This window comes from Pseudoliparis swirei, chromosome 12, assembly GCF_029220125.1.
Source record: "Pseudoliparis swirei isolate HS2019 ecotype Mariana Trench chromosome 12, NWPU_hadal_v1, whole genome shotgun sequence".
NCBI classification, from domain to species: domain Eukaryota; kingdom Metazoa; phylum Chordata; class Actinopteri; order Perciformes; family Liparidae; genus Pseudoliparis; species Pseudoliparis swirei.
Genome location: NC_079399.1, coordinates 11,110,851 through 11,131,906, shown reverse-complemented (window position 1 = coordinate 11,131,906; position 21,056 = coordinate 11,110,851). Strand labels below are relative to the sequence as shown.

Sequence of the window (21,056 nt, the reverse complement as noted above, 5' to 3'; positions counted from 1 at the left end):
TCGAGCTGCAACACCTTCAACACCTTCGAGAGGCTGTCGAGGATTAGGACAAAATAAACTGAACACCGACCCAACGGAAAGATGAGGAACTCTGTGGCCGCTTCTCTGATCTTCGCGCTGGGGCTAATCGTTCCCGTCAGCGCGTCGGTAAGTCACGTTCAGCTCAATGTAGACGTCAAGTGAATCTCGAGCTCACTTTCCCCACTTCCTGAAGTTGAGCTATTACTGTTCAAAGGTGTGTTTACGTTTATGATTGTATTGTTTGTTGGGTCTTGCGTTTTATTAGAACGCCTCGATTTAAAGCTTTTAAGTTACCTCTATTAAATGTGTAATGGTCGAATTCTTACCTGCTTATATTTTATTTCAATAATGGCTTTTAACATTTATTAGAAACGTATTGGTTTTACAGGGAACAGACGAACTATTGCCCGGTGATAAATGAAGAGATTATCCTTTTATAGGGCAGGAAATGCCCCGTTTGGCAGAAACGTAAAAGTAAAGTAAATGTCAAATCGAAAAAATAAAGTACATACATTCATATTTATTTATTATTAGAAGAAGAACATGTAAATAATAAATGCACTGTTCCACTGTTGTTTTCCATAGTGTGTAACATTACTGATGAATTAATATGTAAGCGGTATTAAATTATTACTAATAATTACTAATTAATATACAATAATGCATAATTTGATCTATAATATTGCACACATTTATTAGTCCAATTAATTAAAGTATTAAATTAAATATTAAAGTCCAATGGTGGTAAATGCACTTGAGATACTTGAGTAAGAACAGCAACACCCCAATATACAAATAGTTCACGACAGATAAGTCTGCACTCAAATGATAAGGAAAAGTACTGAAGAATTTACATGGAAAATGTGCTTAAATTATCAAAAGTAACTATGATGGATACACTAAAAGTTGCGTATGAGTATTTCATTCAATGATTAATACCGAGTTCTTTAACTCACTCGCTCTCTGACCATCAATGCAAAAAAAACAGATATTAAATCCAAGATATGAGAGAAACCAGCAAATCATCACACTGTAGGATCTAGAATTAGAATATGTGGTGTCTTTGCTAAACAAATCGTTCAAATGAAAAATGGATTAATGGTCTCATTGATTCATCAAAGAGTTGTTCCATCCATTCAGCACGCAATCGACAAGAGTGGAACAAGGAGGGAAATTCATGCAAACATTTGGGAGAAACGGGCCTTGCATCCATTTCAAGTTAAACACAAGATTGACGACATCCCTTGAAGCATTAGTGTTGCCCTGACAGATATTTACGACCTACAGCCGGGCAGCATGGACATTATAATAAGCCTTGATCAAGAAAGCATATTTTATGTTCTGGGAGGTACGAGTGCTCATATTGATTCTCTTCACCTCATCAGAGCTGCTTTATATTTTTAATTCAATGCATTCAGGCATTGTATCAATAACTTTAGCTTGGGAATATTCAGTAAGGTTTTCAAATAAATGCCTTTTGTTGTCGAACATAGTATGCTAATGAATCATTTACTTGAAGAGAAATGTTTGTAAGAGTTTTTTTCAAACTTGAATTTGCCAAATACAATAAAATTAACCTGGAAACACTAAAGACTGAAGCTGCTCAGTCATAAACACCAGAGTGCTTGTTTGCTTTAACGTCACTGTTTTTCTAGATGGGTGGAGTGACTTTACCATTTATTTAAGTTCTATGTACTCATTACACTTTATTGGTGATAACAATGGCGTCTTTCTGGGTTTGTCAGCCACAGGACTGTGTTCCTTCCGCGGGACTTTGGATCTACGACATGATTCATTTCTTTATTGTCCTCTTAAGGAAAGTACCTTTTACGGGCTTCCGTCACCTCCTGTCTGATTTGTATACGTCTGATTTTTAGTTTTCTTCCCGTCCTGAGGATTTGGAGGGATCGGGATATGAATTGGACAGTTTGGGCTCTGGTTCCGGGGATTGGTCAGAACAAGGTAATACACAATGACTGTAGAATGGTTATAATTCACTTAATATTGGATCTATTGTTCTTGGCATTATTTTTCCCAAAACAACACACAATATATGTCATGTCTCTCTGTCTCAGAGGAAATAGAAAACATCAAGGATCAACCCAGCAGCAAAGGAACCAGGAATACTTCCCATGTATGGTTGTTTGCACAGGTCTCCATTTCTTCACCTCAGAATACAGACGGCAGAGCAGGAAATGAAGTGTTGCAACTGTTCTTCCTCTTGTCTTCAGGGCCCTCCGGTCCTGCACTTTGATGATGCATACAAAGGCAGCGGATCGGGATTTATTGTTGTGGCAAACAGCAAAAGTTTCTTGGAGAACAAAGAAATATTTGCCGGTACTTTAATAGTATGATACATTGAATCACCAGAGTGATGTACTGTGATTTTGTATTCTAACTCAGTAATTTGTGTTTGCAGCTGTTATTGCAGGAGGTGTAGTAGGGGTGGCCTTTGCGGCTACACTGGCAGCACTATTAATCTACATGTGGCAAAAGAAAGATAACGGAGGATACATGCAGGGTCAGCAGAGGACTTCAGGTGGAATTTATCACAGACCCAACATGGAGGTTGTTCGTGTTTAACTTAAAACTTTGTCAATCATGTTTGTGTTCGAGGGCCAATGTCTGGAACTTAGAACTTCTGTAAATGTGTTATATCTTTTTATGAGGGGGGGGGGGTGGGTGTAACAGCGATACTTGCACTTCATGGAAATGTGCTGCAGCTGTTAATTGATAATTTATTTATATTTTTAATGAAATACACGAAGAGTCTTTATGTACTAACTTTGTCGAAGATTTGAGTAATGGTACCTAATAATTTTATTTATATAGCACCTTGAAGGAGATGAAAGCATTAATGACTCTGCGGTCAAAAGGAATAACCTGCTTTTGTGAATGTCTTAATTGAGCAAAGCAGATCTGCCAGACTGAGGACACTGGAGATCTTATCTTGAACTTTCCATTTTTGTAAAAATGTGCTGTAGTCAGTGGATGTATATGATCATAGTTGACTTGTGGTTGTATGGTTAAAAGAAGTCGGTCATAGATGCAATACGTGATTTATTAATTATCAATCCTGTATGATGAACTTTGCAATATTACTGTTTTTAAGTGGCTTTATGACAACATTTTTGTAACATTTAAAAAAGAAAAAGATCAGAAGTCACTTTACATATACTGTTTTGTGCAGCAATTACTTGATATTTCGTTCTTATGGATGACATTTTGATGTCACGGTAAGAAAAATCACAGGTGTAAATAATGAAATGATTAATGACTGAATTGTATTTAGCTGCTTAGCTTATGTGGTCGGGTTGTTTTGCCATTGTTAAAGGGGAACTAGGCACATTATCAAAAACATTCATGTCATTTCTCTGGTCTCAGACAATCCAACAATTTTAGTGAACATGAACGACTCGCTCCCAAATTGAAAACTAGTGTGTTAAAATTGAAATATGTGATGTCATGTACAAAATGTAACTGCTCCAAAGGCAACGCATTGTGGAAGATGTTATAGGTAGCACTGAGAGCACTAATGGGATTGTTGTGAGGACTGGCAACCCGACAATGAAGCTCATTTGGGAATACAAAAGAAACACACTTTCTGTGGGTCCACAAAATCCATCTCCCATTAAATATCAATGGAGCAGTTCCAGTCTTTACAAGCTATTAGATAACAACTAAAGTTTGAGACTTCTGGCTTTGAGAGAAAGGATCTTGTGTTCAGAAATTTTTAGCGAACTTCCCTTGGGCTTGAAAATAATGTATTGTAATTCTTAATTTAGGTGGTGTTCCCCTTGAATTCTATTGGTAACACTCATGCCTTTCCTACTATTAGAAGCCAACATGTCTGCTGTGAACAGCTCACCCTACGTTACACACCAGGTGTAACCGGCTTTCAAAGCTGTATGCAGGACTATATCAGCTTTTTCTAAAATCATATACAGCCCTGGTTGTACTAAATAAATAATCCATGTGATATGAAAAATGTATGAGGAATTTAGGGGGAAACAAGGGTGTGTGTAATGGATGTAATGATGATTGGCTGCTGAAATACATAATTTGATTCCCGGGCTGCTCATCCCAAAGTCCAAAGACATACAATTTAGGTTAATTGGTGACTCTAAAGTTTCACGTCGGTGTGGATGTGAGCCTGAATGGTTGTCTGTCCCAGTGTCGGCTGGGATCGGCTGGGATCAGCCCCCTGGGACCTAGAACAGGATAAGTGGTTCCGGATAATGGATTGCTATGTATATATTACAGAATTTGTAATACATTTGCTTTTAAGTTGTACCCCTTAACGTTTGTTGTTTATTTATTTATGAGTGTATATTGAGAGCATAAATCCAGTTTGTTTAAACTTCCATATAACAATGAGAGGATATTATGAACATGCTATTGCACCATGTGTGTTATATTATAATATATAGCACAGTAAAATGATTGCAGTGCAGTGTTTTTCAGGAATCAATCTCACATCACATAGCTAATTTGAGTGTTGAGTGATATGTGGAAATGGTTTATTATCTGTTTCATCAGATAACATGGTTTTACCTGTTGGCCCCCTCTATAAAATAGGATCTCAAGATTAGGTAAATTATGCAAGTGTTGCTTTATTATTTTCTTTAGTAGTAATAAACACATTCCAAACTATATATTGCTGTTCTCGCATGGTAATCCAGCCATACCTGCAAAGGAAGTTTAAATGAGCTGGACATGATTTTCATAATTGTACTTACATCACGGCTTGAAGCCGATTGGGTTTACTCGGAATATCTTCACAGCTATTGGATGAAACTCCCGTCAGTCAAAAGTAAAGCTCTGGTTCCCGCCCCCTTACGGCCTGTCGGAGCGTTTGTTTGTATCCGCAGTCTCGCACGGGGTTTGTCAAGGAAGTGATGGGCGGTCCTCCCTGTTAGTTTGCTGACTGTTGATGACGAAAAGATTGTTCTCCTGAACAATAAGCTCTCCCGATGTTTCTTCCTACGCTCGTGGAGGACATGCATCACTTTAAGGCGAGTCGAGACCGACTGTTCACCACCAGGTGTTGTGGATTCTGCCACGTCCGCACGGGGACCATCATCCTGGGAACATGGTACATGGTACGTAAAATGGTTGGTGGAGCTAAGCAAGCTAACGCTAGCTAGCACCGCCTGTCAACTTTATTAAAGTTATTTAAGTACTGAGCCACACAATGCATTTCAACCATTATCTATTAATAGAGTTATGGTGACAGTTGTAAGCAGCTCCGATGTTAGCTAGGCGCCATTTTGACCGATTACCAGCCGTTACATGCCGAGTTGACATAACGGAGCGCTAGGCTACCTGCATCCTGCTTTTATTTAAGGTTTAATTAGCTAGTTTAAGTGTTTGTGTCGACACAAATCACCCAACCTCCACGATGCGGTCAGCAAACCGACACCATGACAAAAAGTATCGGCATCCGACTATCGTGTGTTAGCTGCATCCGGGTTCTAAATGTGTAAGTAAGTGGCACTTTTCACTGAAGGTAACGTTGTGACTTTCCGCACCGACTCGTCCCACAACACGCGCGCCGGGGAAGGACCCCACTGTGACGCTGGAGCGGCTGGAAAGGGACGCATGTTGTCATCTCACACCGTGTATTTTGAAGACTGTATTTTAAGTTAAAAGCGAGAGGCTGTAGTTTGTAGGCTGAAGGAGCTGCATGTTTGCTGACGTCGGCTCTTTGCCGTCCGAGGACCCGTTTGGTTCCTGCTGCGCTTACGCAACTCACATCGGAGTGAATCCCAACTCGTTCCCCACGTCACACACGCACCAGATGTTCCTGGCTTTGGGTGCGTTGAAGAGTTTTGTCGCCAGCTGGACAGTAATTCACGCTTAAAAGCACCTCAACTTCCACAGAAAGGTTTTGTGTTATCTGTAAGCCAGGTAAATAGCTTACATGTTTTGAGAAAGTTGTAATATGACGATAATAATGACCTGCTATGTAAAAACTGATACGAACAGACACCACTTTTAAAAAGGCATGCATCTCAATAATGTGTTTCTTAATGCCCACACAACTTCACTACCTCTGATAAAATGCAGGCTGGATTCACTTGATCACAAACATTCAAACCATCAGTGTTATTTGTGCTAGTGAGCCGTAACTACACCATCGTGTAAGACGGTGTACCTTGTAACTACCTGTGAAAACCTCTTAACCCTTGTGTTGCCTTAGGGTCAATTTGACCCGAATCAATATTACACCCTGGTGTCGCCTTAGGATTAATTTGACCCCGTTTAATGTTTAATGTCGGTGTTCTTTCGGTAATCAACAAACAAACATAAAGTGCCTCACACTTAAACTTGGAAAACAATATTAATTCTAATAATTTTCTGGAGGTTTTAATTGCTGGCGTCAAATTGAACCCAAAGGGTAAAATATGTTAGTAAATATAAAGGTAACAGGAGGGTTAAACATTGAATCGGGTCAAAATGACCCTAAGGCGACAGGAGGGTTAAATCAAATTCCATTCAATACTGTATCAATACTAATTGTCGTCAATACCCTCCAGATCACCAGTAGTTTCAGTTTGTGCCAGCATGTATAATGTCTTTTTATAATTGCTTAATTTTTTTTGTGTGCAATAGATTTTTCAACAGCACACTGTGTCTTATGCATGTGATTCCTCTCAGCGGGTTGAATGCTGGAGCGTCCTTGAATCCTTAAATGGTTCCTCCGCACACCTGCATTCCCACATGACAACCAAGTAACCGTGACAAAAAAGAGTGATGCATTGTTCACTGAAATGTTGCTTATCTCACTCCTGCTCTCTGCAAGTTGGCTTCCCCAAAATGTTACATGAACTGAAACCAATGGCTGAAGGGAGGATTTTAATCTAAAACGTATTCCAAATGACTGTCTGAAGATGTTGTTAATTATATGAATGAAACAATCGTGTATTGTGCAAAAGTACTGCAAAAGTTTTTTTTAACGACCCTTTTTTCTGTCCTTCCTCTCCTCAGGTTGTCAATCTGTTGATGGGCATCCTGCTGACTGTAGCTGTTACGCACCCAGAGAACGTGCCCACTCTTGACTTGCAGTATGAGGTCATCGACCATTACTTTGCCTCCGACAGGATGTCTGGTAGGCAATGGAATCTACATGAGAATTCATTGGATGTGTTGTAACTCTGTAACGCCGTCATTCTGTCCACATGACATCCACTTCTTTCTGTCCATCCGGGGAGAGGGATCCTCCTCTGTTGCTCCCCTGAAGGTTCCTTCTCTTTTTCCCATGTGAATGTTTTTTCTGTTTTTTGGGGAGTTGTTCCTGATCCGATGTGAGGTCCTGGGACAGGGATGTCTTGTGTACACACTGTAAAGCCCTCTGAGGCAAATTTGTGATTTTGGGCTACACAAAATAAACTGACTTGAATTTAATTGAATGACTGTCAGTGTTAAAAAAACTGCATTATCAAAACATGGAGGTATATATTTGTTGTTTATGACACATATATACACATCAAATGGATCTTGTTATTATGGGCTTTTTAATTCAACTGTGTCCCTTGGATACAGTTGAATTGAATGAGCTGGTGTCATGCTGAGGTTGAACATGTGATTCATCTTCCAGAGGGAGCACAACTCCACTCCACTGACGACAAAACAAAATGACTCATGACGACAACAGAACACCGCTGTCCTATGTACACTACCGTTCAAAAGTTTGGGATCACCCAGACAATTTTGTGTCTTCCATGAAAAATCACACTTTTATTTATCAAATGAATATAAAATATAGTCAAGACATTAACAAGGTTAGAAATAATGATTAATATTTGAAAAATTAATTTTGTTCTACAAACTTCAAGCTCAAAGGAAGGCCAGTTGTATAGCTTATATCACCAGCATAACTGTTTTCAGCTGTGCTAACATAATTGCATGGGTTTTCTCATCAGACATTAGTCTTCTAAGGCGATTAGCAAACACAATGTACCATTAGAACACTGGAGTGATAGTTGCTGTAAAAGGGCCTCTATACACCTCTGGAGATATTTCATTAGAAACCAGACACTTCCACCTAGAATAGTCATTTACCACATTAACAATGTAGAGAGTGTATTTCTGATTAATTTAATGTTATCTTTATTGAAAAAACAATGCTTTTCTTTGAAAAATAAAGTCATTTCTAAGTGATCCCAAACTTTTGAACGGTAGTGTACATGTAACTGAATGTTGTTGTTATTAGTGGGGTGCCCCTGGTTGTGTTCCCTCGAGGATGTTTGTGCATCCTAGGTGATTGTATGTGTGCAAGGGCACCACAGTGCTTTTCTTTCTAGCTGGTAGTTGATTTGGTTTAGGGAAGTTCTCTCAATTTTTTTCTTTTTTTAAAAAGTGACTCAGCTGGAGAGGAAGCGAAACAACCCATGGTGTACGGGTTGACCCCCCCACAGCAGGCTTATTAAAGAATATTTACGTAATATAAAGATGGCATGTGAAATGGTCTCTGGTCTCATTTGAAGATGTCACATTTGTTTAAGAAAAGTTGGATTGTAACGAGGCTTTATTTTCACAATTGTCTGGCATTTAATAGACAAAACTAGGGTTATTTCTAGAAATTTATTGATCAGCAGAATCTTTAAAAGAGGTCCTTTTTAAACAACTCCAATGTACAGGCCTTTTTTAGTAGGCATAATACAAGCGCTTACGCTATGAGTTTTTGCTATAATTCCAGACTTTAATTAATTAATTAATATTCAAATTGTTCTTTTTGAGCTACTAAAGAAAAAATAAATATGATCGGGCCGCAGTGCGTCTGTAACTTTGTCCACGGCATCAGTTTTAAGTTGGAGTTGGAGTAAGAGGAAGGAGAGACTGAGTGATGGAGCTGAAAGAGGATATGAAAGGCAGGCCTTTTACTTATCCCAGGCTGAGTTCCATTGTGTATTTACAGACACGATGCAGCTGAGAGGCTTAATGCTCCCCAGAGCTGGCCTTTAAAACCAAGTTAGCTGGCAGGAGAGAAGCCCTGGAGACTGTTCACTTCCACTGTATGCAGGCGATTCTACATTCACCTGCACACACTAATATATGAATACTTTAAGGATTAAGGTGAAAGCTGAAATACTCAAACTAAGTAGTAATTCATCATTCACTGATTTAATGCATCTCACTTTCTCTCACACAGAGAATGCCTGTGTTGGATTCGCCATCTCTCTGCTGATGCTCACCATCAGCGCCATGATGGTGTATGGAGCCATTACTGTAAGTCTTCCCAGTGGATGTTGTGCCTTTTTTCAAATTTTGTTTTGTTTTTGACAGCATGCATTTAATTTAAAGGACTGTTTTTTAATGTAAATATGTAATCCCAGAATGTGTCTGCAACAATCCCCCACATAGCTTTTAAGTTGTATTTTAATAGCGCCGCAGTTCAGAGGTGAGGGAGACGTGTTTTCTTCTTTTTTAACTCCAGGGCGTTTTAGCTGAATGTTCAAAAGAATCCCGACGCAGTGGGAGTATAGTGCACGCTGCCATGTTGTGACTGACTGTCGTCTTTACCTCACAGGCCTGCCTGATGGCATCCAGACGGACAGGTTTGATAGTCTTTTGACGTGGTCCTGCATTCAGCTGCTAGTTAGGATTTCTGCACGGTTACGGTGTGACGCACATCTGTTGGCTCGGCACTCCGTTCACGCCGGCTGTCCGTGCATCAGTTCTGCTTTAGCTGTGCAAATACTTGCACCCAGACAACAGTAGACGCCCATCTCCAGATACAGTGTAGCGGTGCAGAGATGTAGTGTCCCAATAAATGCCCTAAATGTTTGAACTATGGTCCTAATAGAGCAGCTATATTTAGTCCTTAGTACCTGTATAGATTCTTGTATAGTAGCCAGTCAAAGGACCATGCTGCTGATTTCAACCTTCTATCCTGTATGTATTGTTTCCAGTAAGATGTGATAACGCACACAGTTACAATGTCAGCACTCTGATGACGCAGCCACAGCTTGAGCTGATGGAAATTGTATTTCTGTCCAGGAAATTCTTTACTTTAAGAGAACTAATGTTAGAATCCAAATTAGACCAGAGTATAAAAATAGAGATGTTCCAATTTGACTTCTTTAGTCCTGACGCCGATACCGAGGACCTATTCTAACTGAATGGGATCTCTTGTTTTTATGTGTATTGCAACACAAGGCGTAACTTAAACATTTAATTCCTTACTTTGTAAACAAAATATAGAATATATTTACATATTTCAATGTACTGAATTGTTTTTGATTAAAATAATACCAGATCGGCTTGTTGGCGGTTCAGCGATCGGCTGTGTGGGTATTGGTGCATCTCTACTTTAAAACTCTGTTTTCTGTGTTTAATTTCGCTGCTCGGGCTGTAAATGAATCGTCATCCGTATATTTTACAGAGGGCTATAGAGCCTATCTACTGGACACAAATATGTTTGAAAGTTAATCAAAGACAAAGGTATGGATATAAGGTTGGGAAAAAAGCAACATGGTCCATGTACACATTGACCTTAAACACGGTCTGCTGAATGGTCGAGGGGATTCAGAACATGACTTTTGTCCACCTGTAACCGTTTTCCTCAGCATCGTGACAGCTGGCTCATCCCATTTTTCTGCTATCAGCTGTTTGACTTTGCTCTGAGCTGCCTGGTGGCCATCAGTTCTCTCACCTACCTGCCCAGGATCAAGGACTACCTGAACCAGCTGGTCAGTGCAAACAGTCCCACCAGTCCACACAGTCGGATCCTGTTGACATTGTGAATTATTCACATGATCGCTTACATGTTTATTTTTACGAAGGAGGATGCTGACAACAAAAGACGATGTTTAGAACTGATCCTCATTGTTCTCAGTTTAACAATTTTTGCCCAGAAATAGGAATGTTTCTGTAAAGGAGTTGGTATTTTAAGACGAATGACGATCTTATATTTGTTTACATTAAGAATTAGTTTCCTCCAACAAAAGGACACTGTTGACATTTTAAAACATGATTCCACTTTCATAGAAACAGATACAAAATCAAATGAGCTGTCAAGTCGGTCCCTAAAAGTATTTAGAAAAACCTTCCAAGGATAAACGAGTCTGTTTACATTGCAATCATATTTCATGTAACTTGTTTTATTATCGAGAAATCCAGAAGAAGAAAAACGCTTAGTTTTCTGAAAAAGTGGCACCTGTATATGTTTTTCTGTTCAAACAACCTCAACATTTGGTAATAACTTTTTATTTTATTGATTGCGTGTCAGCGTTCAAGATGATGCAAGTTTTTATTTATATATACGCATAGTATACAAAGGTGTTCTTGATTATCAGACGTCTGTTCTCGTCTTCCTCAGCCTGATTTCCCGTACAAGGATAACCTCCTCTCTCTGGACTCCAGCTGCCTGCTGCTCTTTGTGCTGGTCTTCTTTGCCTTCCTCATCATCCTCAAGGTGAGATTATTAGTTATACCGTTAATAAATCTGCTGTATTTAGTGTGTTGGTCCAGATGATTCATACCATTGTAAAGGAAACTAATATGATAATAAATGATATCTGGTAAGATGTGGACATTGCTCTTAGTTTCATCTCAGTGGGTTCAGAAACGGGGCGAGTGAAGACATGGAGAACACAGCGAGCATCGCTCTGTTTGTCAACAACTCTGGCTCTGTCCTGTTTGCAGGACAGAGACATGTGGTGCCACGAGTTCAGGCACTGAAAGTAGATTCAAAATATCCTTTTGTATTTGCTTTCCAGTCTTACCTGATCAACTGTGTGTGGAACTGCTACAAGTACATCAACAACAGGAACATGTCAGAGATTGCAGTTTACCCGGCCTTTGAGACCCCACCCCAGGTATGCAAGCCGCTCTGATTGACCGTTGTGAATTTTATGAGAAGTATCTTGTCATAAAAGCACACGTGGCGGTATTGGATGCAGCTTTATGTAATGCTCATGATAAACCAGCAGGTGGCATGCCGTCACCACATCGCTCTGAGAAGCTAAGAAAGGAGAGCGCGTCAGTCCATGAAGTGGCAGCTACATTTCAAAATGTTTATAAAGCCGAGTTTAAAGATCCTCAATTCCAGTTCAAGAAAGTAGTTTGGACTCGAATGCTGCACTGATGTGGAACGTGGCGAGCCGTCTTGTCACACCTCTGCATCCAGAGTAGTTTATGCATCGGCTGTTGTGTTTAATGTTACGTTGTTTTCTTTTATTCTTCTTCCAGTACATCCTGCCCACTTATGAGATGGCAATGAAGATGCCAGAGAAGGAGCCCCCTCCCCCTTACATGCCTGCTTAAGCACCAGCCCTGTTGCCAAAACACACACGCACGCACACACCACCATATGCATTCCTACCTTACCTCACGAACCCTTTCTGAACACCTCCCGACTGTGTATGTGTAAGGCCACTGGCGGTGTTTGTCCAACCCTCCCGTCTGTATTTCTACAGAGCGTCTCTCGAGGAGGGGGAGAGGAGAGAGGTGGGAAAGACTGAAATCTGTGTGAAATAAATGAATGAATGTGATGTTTGAAAAGCAATGGGGGTTAGCAGCCCACCCTCCCACCCTACTGGCCTTTTTATGTCCTAGTAAAAGGGATACATGTGAAAATTAGATGGCAGGAAATGTTATCATTAACCCAGCATCATCCTTTTTAAAGACTGATTTATGAAGTCTAAAAAGAAAAACAAATCGATGACAATCCTCTTATTATAGCTATTATTGTTGACTTGTGTTACTTTTCCCCCTAATTATGAAGATCTAGACTATTCCATCCGTCTTGAATGGAGTCTGTAGCACTTTTTCATCTGTTATTTATTTAGCTTTGCTGCGCTTCAGTTCACCACCACGCTGGACCTTTGTGTCCCTGCTGCAAGTGAGTGGTTTCCCAGCTGAGACAGACAGACAGAGGCATTGATTCATGATGATCATGTTCTCTGCTTCTTTCTCACCTGACATCTGGAGCAAACAGCTGGTCTTTTGAACATTAGCAGTCGCATGCTTATCAACAACCTCTATTAATTTTCTGGGAGTATGATTTTATCCAATTGGAAATGCATTTTACTTCAATAAACGTTTCAGAACATTTCTATCTTCATGACTCTTTTGTTCATGTCAAGTCTGCTGAAGCAAATTTAAGAGAGAAATACACAATTTCGACTGGAGCTTTCAATTATATCCCATAATGTTCAGCAAAACAAATGGGAAAACATTTGTTATGAATTTGATTTGATTAAATCCTCCTGTTTTCACCATAGCATGGATCTTTGATATTGCTTTAACATTTTGTACGTCTCCAAATGTTGCTTGAACCACATCGAAGGCTCATCCAACGACTTGACTCCAACTGTTACCCCCTGAACACAAACCGCAAACCATATTTTAAATGTGCTTTTATTCTTGATTCGTTCACCAAAATATGGGAAATGTAATCCATTCTAAAACAATGCGATGGCTTTGGCAGTGGAACGTCGTGTGTTTTTTGGGACTCGAGGCTTTTCTATGTAAACGACCCTGAAGCAAATTGGAGTTGCAGGTGAAACGCATCGATACAAACGCGACTGTTGAAGTCTCCTCCACATTTTGCAGGTCGGACACGAGTCGTTTTCTATACCGTCTGTCACGGTGTGCTGGAGGTCATGTCACACCTCTGGATTGGGCAGACGGTTCGACGTGTTGGACTGAGAGCCCGTCATACGTGGAGGCGGTTAGACCGCAGCAGGACCATCTGGGACGAAGAGCGAGCAGCGGTCAGACCACCGGGGGGACTCCACATGCAGATAAGGATGAAGTCTTTCCTCTGCAGCCTCTTCTCGCTGCTGCTGGCTGATGTTCTGGCCACTTATCACCTCAGTGCGGGGGATCCTCAGCTGATCGCCGCACAAAGCTACGCTCAAACCAGAAGCAATGGCCGACCTCCGTTCAGGACCCTGAATCCAGCAAGTAAGTTTTACTGGAACTTGTATCAGTTTTTTAATTTTTCTGAAAAACAGTTATACATAGTCGGTAAGAGTCGTGGATGAAGTATATTATTTCAATATCAAGTATATTATTTCAATATCTCACCACTGATGGAAAGTAATTACCCTAATATATTAATTATTTTCAGTACAGTTGTGAAGTACTGGTAGGCCTATGTTAGTTTATACTTTTTAATTAGATTTATAATTCTTGTTACTGCAGTAATTATTTTTTTGACTGCTGTGGTGACTTGTGACTTTTTAAATGAAGATTTAATTAAAAAAATAGATTGCATAAAAAAATCAAACTATAGGTTTGACTTGATCCCAGTATCGACTTCACTGCTTTACTGTTACGGCCTAGTCAGCAGGAAATATGTCCCCTCTACAATATGAGCTGTTTTCATGTAGATGGCTGTTTTAGGCACAAATGTGTAATATAATTAAGTTCAAGTTGATTAATATTTCTCCCTCAGATTTCGAAGTACCTTCATATTAAACTTAACTGTAGTATTTGAGTTATTGTACATTCTACATTAAACTTAAACAAAAGAAATCTCTTTTTTGAATTTGTGAATCAACGTTTCACAAAGTTTAAAATAACATATTAAAAGTATGTCTAGATATTTTATCATTCACAAATGTAATTTAACCAGTAGTATAACAACAGTATTTTCCTTTTTTCCCCTAACACAACTTGCATGACATGTGAACTCGCTGAGGGTTGTTTGGTGTTTCACGAGCATTATCCAGGACAATCACAGTTGGTTGTAAACAACCCAGGTGGCTGAATTTACACTTGTGCTTCAACTAATAATGTGTCTGTCTGACGTCGTGTATTTCACTTGAACTTACTTGTCAATGTCAACTTACAAGTCGTTCCTTTACTTTCAGCCTATTAATGTTCTCTATCACTTTTCCTTTCTGGTGGCCCTGTAGTTCACAGAAGTGATTACACGTATAGAGGAGGGTATCACTCCCACTACCAGCCACCAAGGAACCATCCGCCCCTCATGTATCGACATGTTCCTCTATCTCCTCCAGAGACTTATCACAGGCCCTTGGTGGCCATGCCGCCCTATCACAACAGATTCAAAGGGCCGGTGGTGCCACAAATGCACCACATATACAACGGTCTATCTCCACCAGTAGCTCAACATCCCCATCAAAGGCTCAAAGGGCCATTCCCTTACAAAGTGAAAGGTCCATGCCCAACTATGTCAGACCCAACAGTACCAAGAGCACCTGTGGCGCACCCCCCTGCTGCCCCTCCAATCCTACCTGAGCACACAGTGCAGCCAACTCTGCCAGCTACTACGGTGGCACCGGTGACAACCAGCCTGCCAGTGGTGGTGACCACTGTGCCGCCAGTGGAGACCACCGCTCCTGTGAAGCCACTGGTCAGTACCCAAAGCGGCCTCATCACCACCGTCAGTCCTGTGGAGACAGGTAGACTATTACCAGTCAGGTTTGCTTTCCAAACCAAATCCTCAATGCTTTCCAGGTCAGATCTGTTTCTTACATTCTGAGATAAGAAAAGAAACAACACTTGAAGCAGATGGTGTCTTAATTAAAAAGTGATATAATTGCATTTTTAGATATGTGGTAGGAGACAGATTAGCAGCATTCTAAAGAGACTGAATTGACATTTCCTTTCACTTCTTTATTCATCCTATTTCAATTCAGTATGTCTCGGAAGTGAGAGCATAAAACAGCTAAAACTAATGTATTTGTTTGTGTAATCTCTCTCTCTTTATTTATATATGTATATATTATATATATGTATATGTATATATATATATATATAAATGCAACCCTTTTTTCTGAAATAAAAAATGAAGACTTCTATGTCGAAAAAAACCTATCGCTCTCAAATTTAGTGCACCAATTAGTTTGAATCTGTTAGTGAGCATGGATATCCATCCACCTGACAGGTGTGGCTTATCAAGAGGCTGAGCAAACATCTTTATTACAGTCAGGTGTGACTGTATTTGTGTTTGTTGTTTTATGGACCCATGAGTCTGGAATAAAGATATATATAATAATAATATATTAGGCCAATCACAATAAATAGCCGCTCTAAAATGTGCAGATTTACCAACACCGACATCGATGTTGTTGGTTTTGAGGGAGCGTGCCATTGGCATGCTCACTGCAGGAATGTCCACTAGAGCTGTTGCTCGTAAATGTAATGTTTATTTCACAGCTATGAGTCGTCTCCAATGTTGTTTGACTTTGCAGTTTATTACGATCCATCATTCAACAGGCCACAATCAGTTCTATACAAAGAGGATGTGTTGCACTGACAGAGACAAATGGCAGTCAGACCAGATATTGTTTTTGAAAAAGATAAAACTGAGCAGCAGTTTAGAGGGTCCTTTCATTGAAACGCGCCTACGATACACCTGTGTAATAATCATGCTGTGTAATCAGCATATTGATAAGCAACACCTGTCAAGTGGATGGATTTACTTAAAGATGCAAGTGCTCACTAACACAGATTCAAACGAATCTCTGCACAAAATGTAAGAGACATTTGTGCGCGCATGAAAATTATCTTTTATTTTCAGAAAAAATTAAAACAAATGCATTAATATTTTTGTTCAATGTAAAAACAGTCAGTATTTTTGCTGATCTGATGCTGAACTGCAGAATGTATGTCAATGTATATATATATATATATATATATATGTATGTATATATGTGTGTGTGTATATATATATATATATGGTTATATGTGTATGTATGTATATATATGTATATATAATATATACACATATAACTATATATATATACTCATACATATATATATACACATACATATATATATTATATATATGTATGTGTATATATATACGTATATATATGTATGAGTATATATATGTATGTATATATATATATATAATATATATGTGTGTATATATATATATATATATGTTTGTGTGTATGTGATTGGACAGGCAGAACACTGTCTCAATCTTTAGGTGTAATGTCACTTGTTATTTGTGGGCCTCAGGCGTCCTTTTCATTTATAGAAATTAAATAAAAGAATAAGTCCTATGATAATTCTGTGATGGACAGTTGAAAGACTGAACTGATACAGTATGTTTTTTGGAATACTAAATCTTTTCACCAGACCCACAAGCTTTAATTTGACCATTGCAGTGATGCACAACAGTTTCCTTGTGTTACCATCGGGACATGTGTTGTGTATCCTGTTGTCCTGTGTGTTGTTCTCACTGGGACAGATTAACCAGCTTGAATGTTTGATTGAATGATGAACTGGATTTTCCACATGAAATGGACTTAATCCTGCCATGGTTTTGGTTGATCACCAGAGATGGACTCTCAGTGCAGGAGCCGTCCCCTGGACCTGGTGTTTATCATCGACAGCTCTCGCAGTGTGCGTCCCGGTGAGTTTGAGAAGGTGAAGATATTCCTGGCTGACATGGTCGACACGTTGGACGTCGGCTCCGACGCCACCAGGGTGGCTGTGGTCAACTACGCCAGCACGGTCAAGATTGAGTTCCTCCTCAAAAGCCACTACAACAAACCCAGCATGAAGAAAGCCATCTCCCGAATCGAGCCCTTGGCGACCGGCACCATGACGGGCCTCGCCATAAAGACCGCAGTGAACGAAGCCTTCACAGAGCAGTCTGGAGCCCGGCTTCGCTCCAGGAACATCTCCAAGGTGGCCATCATCGTCACAGACGGGAGACCCCAGGACCTGGTGGAGGAGGTCTCTGCTTCAGCTCGGGCCTCGGGCATCGAGATCTACGCCGTCGGGGTGGACCGAGCTGACATGCGCTCCCTGCAGCTGATGGCCAGCATCCCTCTGGATGACCACGTCTTCTATGTGGAGACCTACGGGGTCATCGAGAAGCTCACCTCCAAGTTCAGGGAGACCCTGTGCGGTAGGACAAAGAGACCTGCGAGACCATTACCAGGTTCTAGTTCCTCAGTCAGGGGCACCTACAGTCTACAGAGGGTTTTGTTGCAGATTGTGGATCATTTGCTGTTTTATTGGTAAAATAAAAACTCTGCAGTCATGAGGAAAAATACCAGATGCTCTCAACCCCCACATGGACAGCAGATGTCAGTCCTAGAACCTGCTTTTAGTCGCCTAGTTAAACCTGTGTAAAGTGTTGGAGCCGTGCAGCCCTAAACTTTTGGCTTCTTTTTTAAAAAGCTAAATGGTGATCATTAGAAAATGGTTTTGAATAAATGTATCCATGTTAGGTAAAATTATTTAAATGCATGGTCGAACCTCAATTTTTTTAACGATGACTTTAAACTAATGGAATAATTACATATATATATATATGTAATTATTTCATAAGTTTAAAGTCATATATAAATGTATATTTATATATATATATATATTTGAGAAATTTGTATTTGAATTGATAGATTTGGATCGTACTAGAACTTAAAAAATGTTGACAAATGAGCCTTGACGTTGAACCTGAATGTGTCCCCATGTTACTGTCTGGTATGTGTGTCTTGCCCCCTGGTACCTTTGCGATCATAGGTCCATGTAACGATCATTACTGTTGTACTTCAGGGTTCTGTGATTACCTGTGTTGTCCAACACACAGTGAACCTACGCAGGTCCTTCATGACCTTGGCTGAGATGTGGTGAAGGTGTACGCATGGATCAAGTTTTTTCCAACAAAAATGACGTGATCAAGTACAAACACAAGAAATATAATCAAGCAAATATTTAAAAAATGTGAACCAATACAAGCAAATACATAGCGTGCATTTAATCAGATTGAACTGTAACAGAAATAATATTATATTTTACTTTTGTCAACCGTAGAAAGATATACCGATAACAACCCACTGGTTTGATGGACTTACAGAGAGAGCACTGCCTTACCTCTCACAAGAGACCTGCCAACAGCACACTGCATGACACTGTTCCCACGCTGCCGTCTTGACAGCGCCATCCCTTAATCTTGGCTTATTCTAGGTCTGGACCCCTGTGCCATGGGACATGACTGCGAACACAAATGTGTCAACAACAATGCCTCGTATTACTGCCAGTGCCGGAATGGATTTATCTTAAATGCAGATGAGAAAACATGTTCCCCGAAACGTAAGAACATACCGTGTGAATACAGCAAATGTGACTTGTTGCTGTGCTATGAATGCTGCTCTGTGTAAAGTCTGTTCTCAGCAATGTGCAGATAGTGTTTGTCTTCACAACATCACAACCGGGCAATTTGTTGGACAATTATCGGGTAATATTATAGAATGTATTCACTATTATGGCATTACTGCTAAGGCAAAGGTAATTGTAAATTTATACTCTGGAATATTTTGAAAAGTGTACTTTGGTTTGTTCTTGAACTGCAGCCCAGTTGAGTGGGCGCTATTTTGTGTGCTTTTTCACTCTCGACATGATCTGTTGCACTGATGTGAAATGTGCTTTCTCAAGGCGAAGAGGTGAAGGCGCTGGTCGTGATGGAGGATCCCTGCAGATGTGAAGCCAGAATGGCTTTCCAGAAGCAGACGCTGGCTGCCATCCAGCAGCTCACCGCCAAGCATATCCTTCCTGTTGAGTCAGATGGAAGACTTTTTGTTCGAAACATTCTCTGAAATTAAAGTTTATTATATCTACCTGTTGGCTATGTAATTGTCATGTAATTTAGCAGTGTGTTTTGTGTGTGTTTTTAAAATGTTAATTGTGTCTGTAAATGTGTTTGCACACTTTTTTCTTGACCGATCTCACTAGTCGACGTGTCTGGGAGAATAGAGGTTCTGGAGAACTTGGTGGGCCGTGCCTGAAGCTGGACGCAGTGGGAGGTATTGACAGATTTCTTTTCTTGGGGAGATTTGTTGTCACAGCTTACTACCCTCCATAAATCTTTTGTTTATTTACTTTCTGCAGAGACGGCTCGCTTACTTCCCGCCCACGGACAGGAGTTTCCTGTCATCCGTCCTCCCATAACTATATGGATGTGTCAAGCTGTGATTCATAAACCAATACTCCTCAAGCTTCTGACTGTTGTGCACTGTTGAGTTACAATGTCGACAGTTGAATGTCATTAAATAGCATATTTTGAAACTGCAGTTAAAGCTACTTAAACATTTTTCTCTAAACACCCACATAAACATAGTGTGATGAATAATAAGAGAACATGTATTATTTCCATTATTTCTCCTGTTCTGTATTAAGTATATTTTGCATCCTGTTTGTACAAAGTTGCATATTGTATATAGTAGTTTTAATGAAAACAAAAAATTGGATTTAATTGGTAAAATAATTTTGTTTACAATCAGTAGTTTTCTTCAGTAGAAACTTTTGAATTATTTCTTTATTGTATAATCTGTAACAACTGTTAAAGTATTGTTGCAATATGCATTATATTTCATATATGATCAATGTTCTTATGCGTCTGTGAATGTTATCAGATGTCTTATGTTTGCTAAGAATCATAAATGTAACCAAGCAGACAAATCAGACAATAAAATAATCACAAAGGAGGTTGTTGAGCACACTGTTTTGTTGTTTTTCTTAACTTGAGGGTGATATTGAACATTTCATGAATATGATGTTTTAACATAATATTTTGAGGCTAAACAGTTAAGATGTTAACAGTGAAATAAATAAAAATTAAAGCTAGATTACATGCAAGTATCGTGCCCCGTTAATACATTGTACAGTAATCTGTATCCAGCATGGGAATGGGCGGGAGCCGCCACCAACAGTGATACAATATAAATCATATTTTTTTAAAGGCTAATGATACAGTTTTAGTCTGTTCTGTACTATAAAGTAGTAGAACCCATCACTCTAAAATGTGTGAAGAAGAGCCATGATATCAGTATCCCTTATATAACTGTACATTTCATTGCCATACCTGTTTGTCTGTGTCAATATAGAAAGGTAAACATGATGGACGAGCGCTCATATTTCTATCAACGATGTGTTATAATTTACTTTGGCTTCATAAAATCAGTCAAAGCGCTCTGAGATCTGAGGTCAAGGGAAGACCACGCCCTGACCCTCAACCTTTTGTACTCAGAAAGAGACATTCAGTCACTAAACATTAAAAAATAAAGCTGTAATAAAGTCTACAAAGAGTCTGACTGAGC

At 39.6% G+C, this 21,056-nt stretch overlaps 3 protein-coding genes across 3 annotated transcripts; all 3 read left to right on the top strand.

The window, feature by feature from the left end:
• On the top strand, window positions 1-4,322 carry LOC130202658 (syndecan-1-like). Its single transcript, XM_056428361.1, has 5 exons — window positions 1-147; window positions 1,899-1,983; window positions 2,097-2,155; window positions 2,253-2,358; window positions 2,441-4,322. The coding sequence occupies exons 1-5, from the start codon at window positions 82-84 to the stop codon at window positions 2,602-2,604; spliced, it is 480 nt and encodes a 159-aa protein (XP_056284336.1). The 5' UTR covers window positions 1-81; the 3' UTR covers window positions 2,605-4,322.
• A 569-nt stretch (window positions 4,323-4,891) lies between these two features.
• laptm4a (lysosomal protein transmembrane 4 alpha) lies at window positions 4,892-13,078 on the top strand. The gene is made up of 7 exons (XM_056428000.1): window positions 4,892-5,123; window positions 7,012-7,132; window positions 9,176-9,252; window positions 10,593-10,715; window positions 11,345-11,440; window positions 11,745-11,843; window positions 12,217-13,078. Exons 1-7 carry the CDS (start codon window positions 4,995-4,997, stop codon window positions 12,289-12,291), a joined length of 720 nt encoding a protein of 239 aa, XP_056283975.1. The 5' UTR covers window positions 4,892-4,994; the 3' UTR covers window positions 12,292-13,078.
• A 91-nt stretch (window positions 13,079-13,169) lies between these two features.
• On the top strand, window positions 13,170-20,445 carry matn3a (matrilin 3a). Its single transcript, XM_056428001.1, has 7 exons — window positions 13,170-13,935; window positions 14,892-15,401; window positions 17,291-17,866; window positions 18,928-19,053; window positions 19,396-19,503; window positions 19,690-19,763; window positions 19,849-20,445. The coding sequence occupies exons 1-6, from the start codon at window positions 13,632-13,634 to the stop codon at window positions 19,743-19,745; spliced, it is 1,680 nt and encodes a 559-aa protein (XP_056283976.1). The 5' UTR covers window positions 13,170-13,631; the 3' UTR covers window positions 19,746-19,763; window positions 19,849-20,445.
• The last annotated feature ends 611 nt before the right edge of the window (window positions 20,446-21,056 follow it).

Coding starts and splice junctions, on each gene's coding strand:
- LOC130202658 (XM_056428361.1), top strand. CDS start 82: ATGAGGAACTCTGTGGCCGCTTCTCTGATCTTCGCGCTGGGGCTAATC. Junction 1,984..2,096: donor CGGGGATTGGTCAGAACAAG/GTAATACACAAT, acceptor TCTCTGTCTCAG/AGGAAATAGAAAACATCAAG. Junction 2,156..2,252: donor GAACCAGGAATACTTCCCAT/GTATGGTTGTTT, acceptor TCTTGTCTTCAG/GGCCCTCCGGTCCTGCACTT.
- laptm4a (XM_056428000.1), top strand. CDS start 4,995: ATGTTTCTTCCTACGCTCGTGGAGGACATGCATCACTTTAAGGCGAGT. Junction 5,124..7,011: donor TCCTGGGAACATGGTACATG/GTACGTAAAATG, acceptor TCCTCTCCTCAG/GTTGTCAATCTGTTGATGGG. Junction 11,844..12,216: donor CCTTTGAGACCCCACCCCAG/GTATGCAAGCCG, acceptor TTCTTCTTCCAG/TACATCCTGCCCACTTATGA.
- matn3a (XM_056428001.1), top strand. CDS start 13,632: ATGTCACACCTCTGGATTGGGCAGACGGTTCGACGTGTTGGACTGAGA. Junction 13,936..14,891: donor CAGGACCCTGAATCCAGCAA/GTAAGTTTTACT, acceptor GTGGCCCTGTAG/TTCACAGAAGTGATTACACG. Junction 17,867..18,927: donor GTTCAGGGAGACCCTGTGCG/GTAGGACAAAGA, acceptor GGCTTATTCTAG/GTCTGGACCCCTGTGCCATG.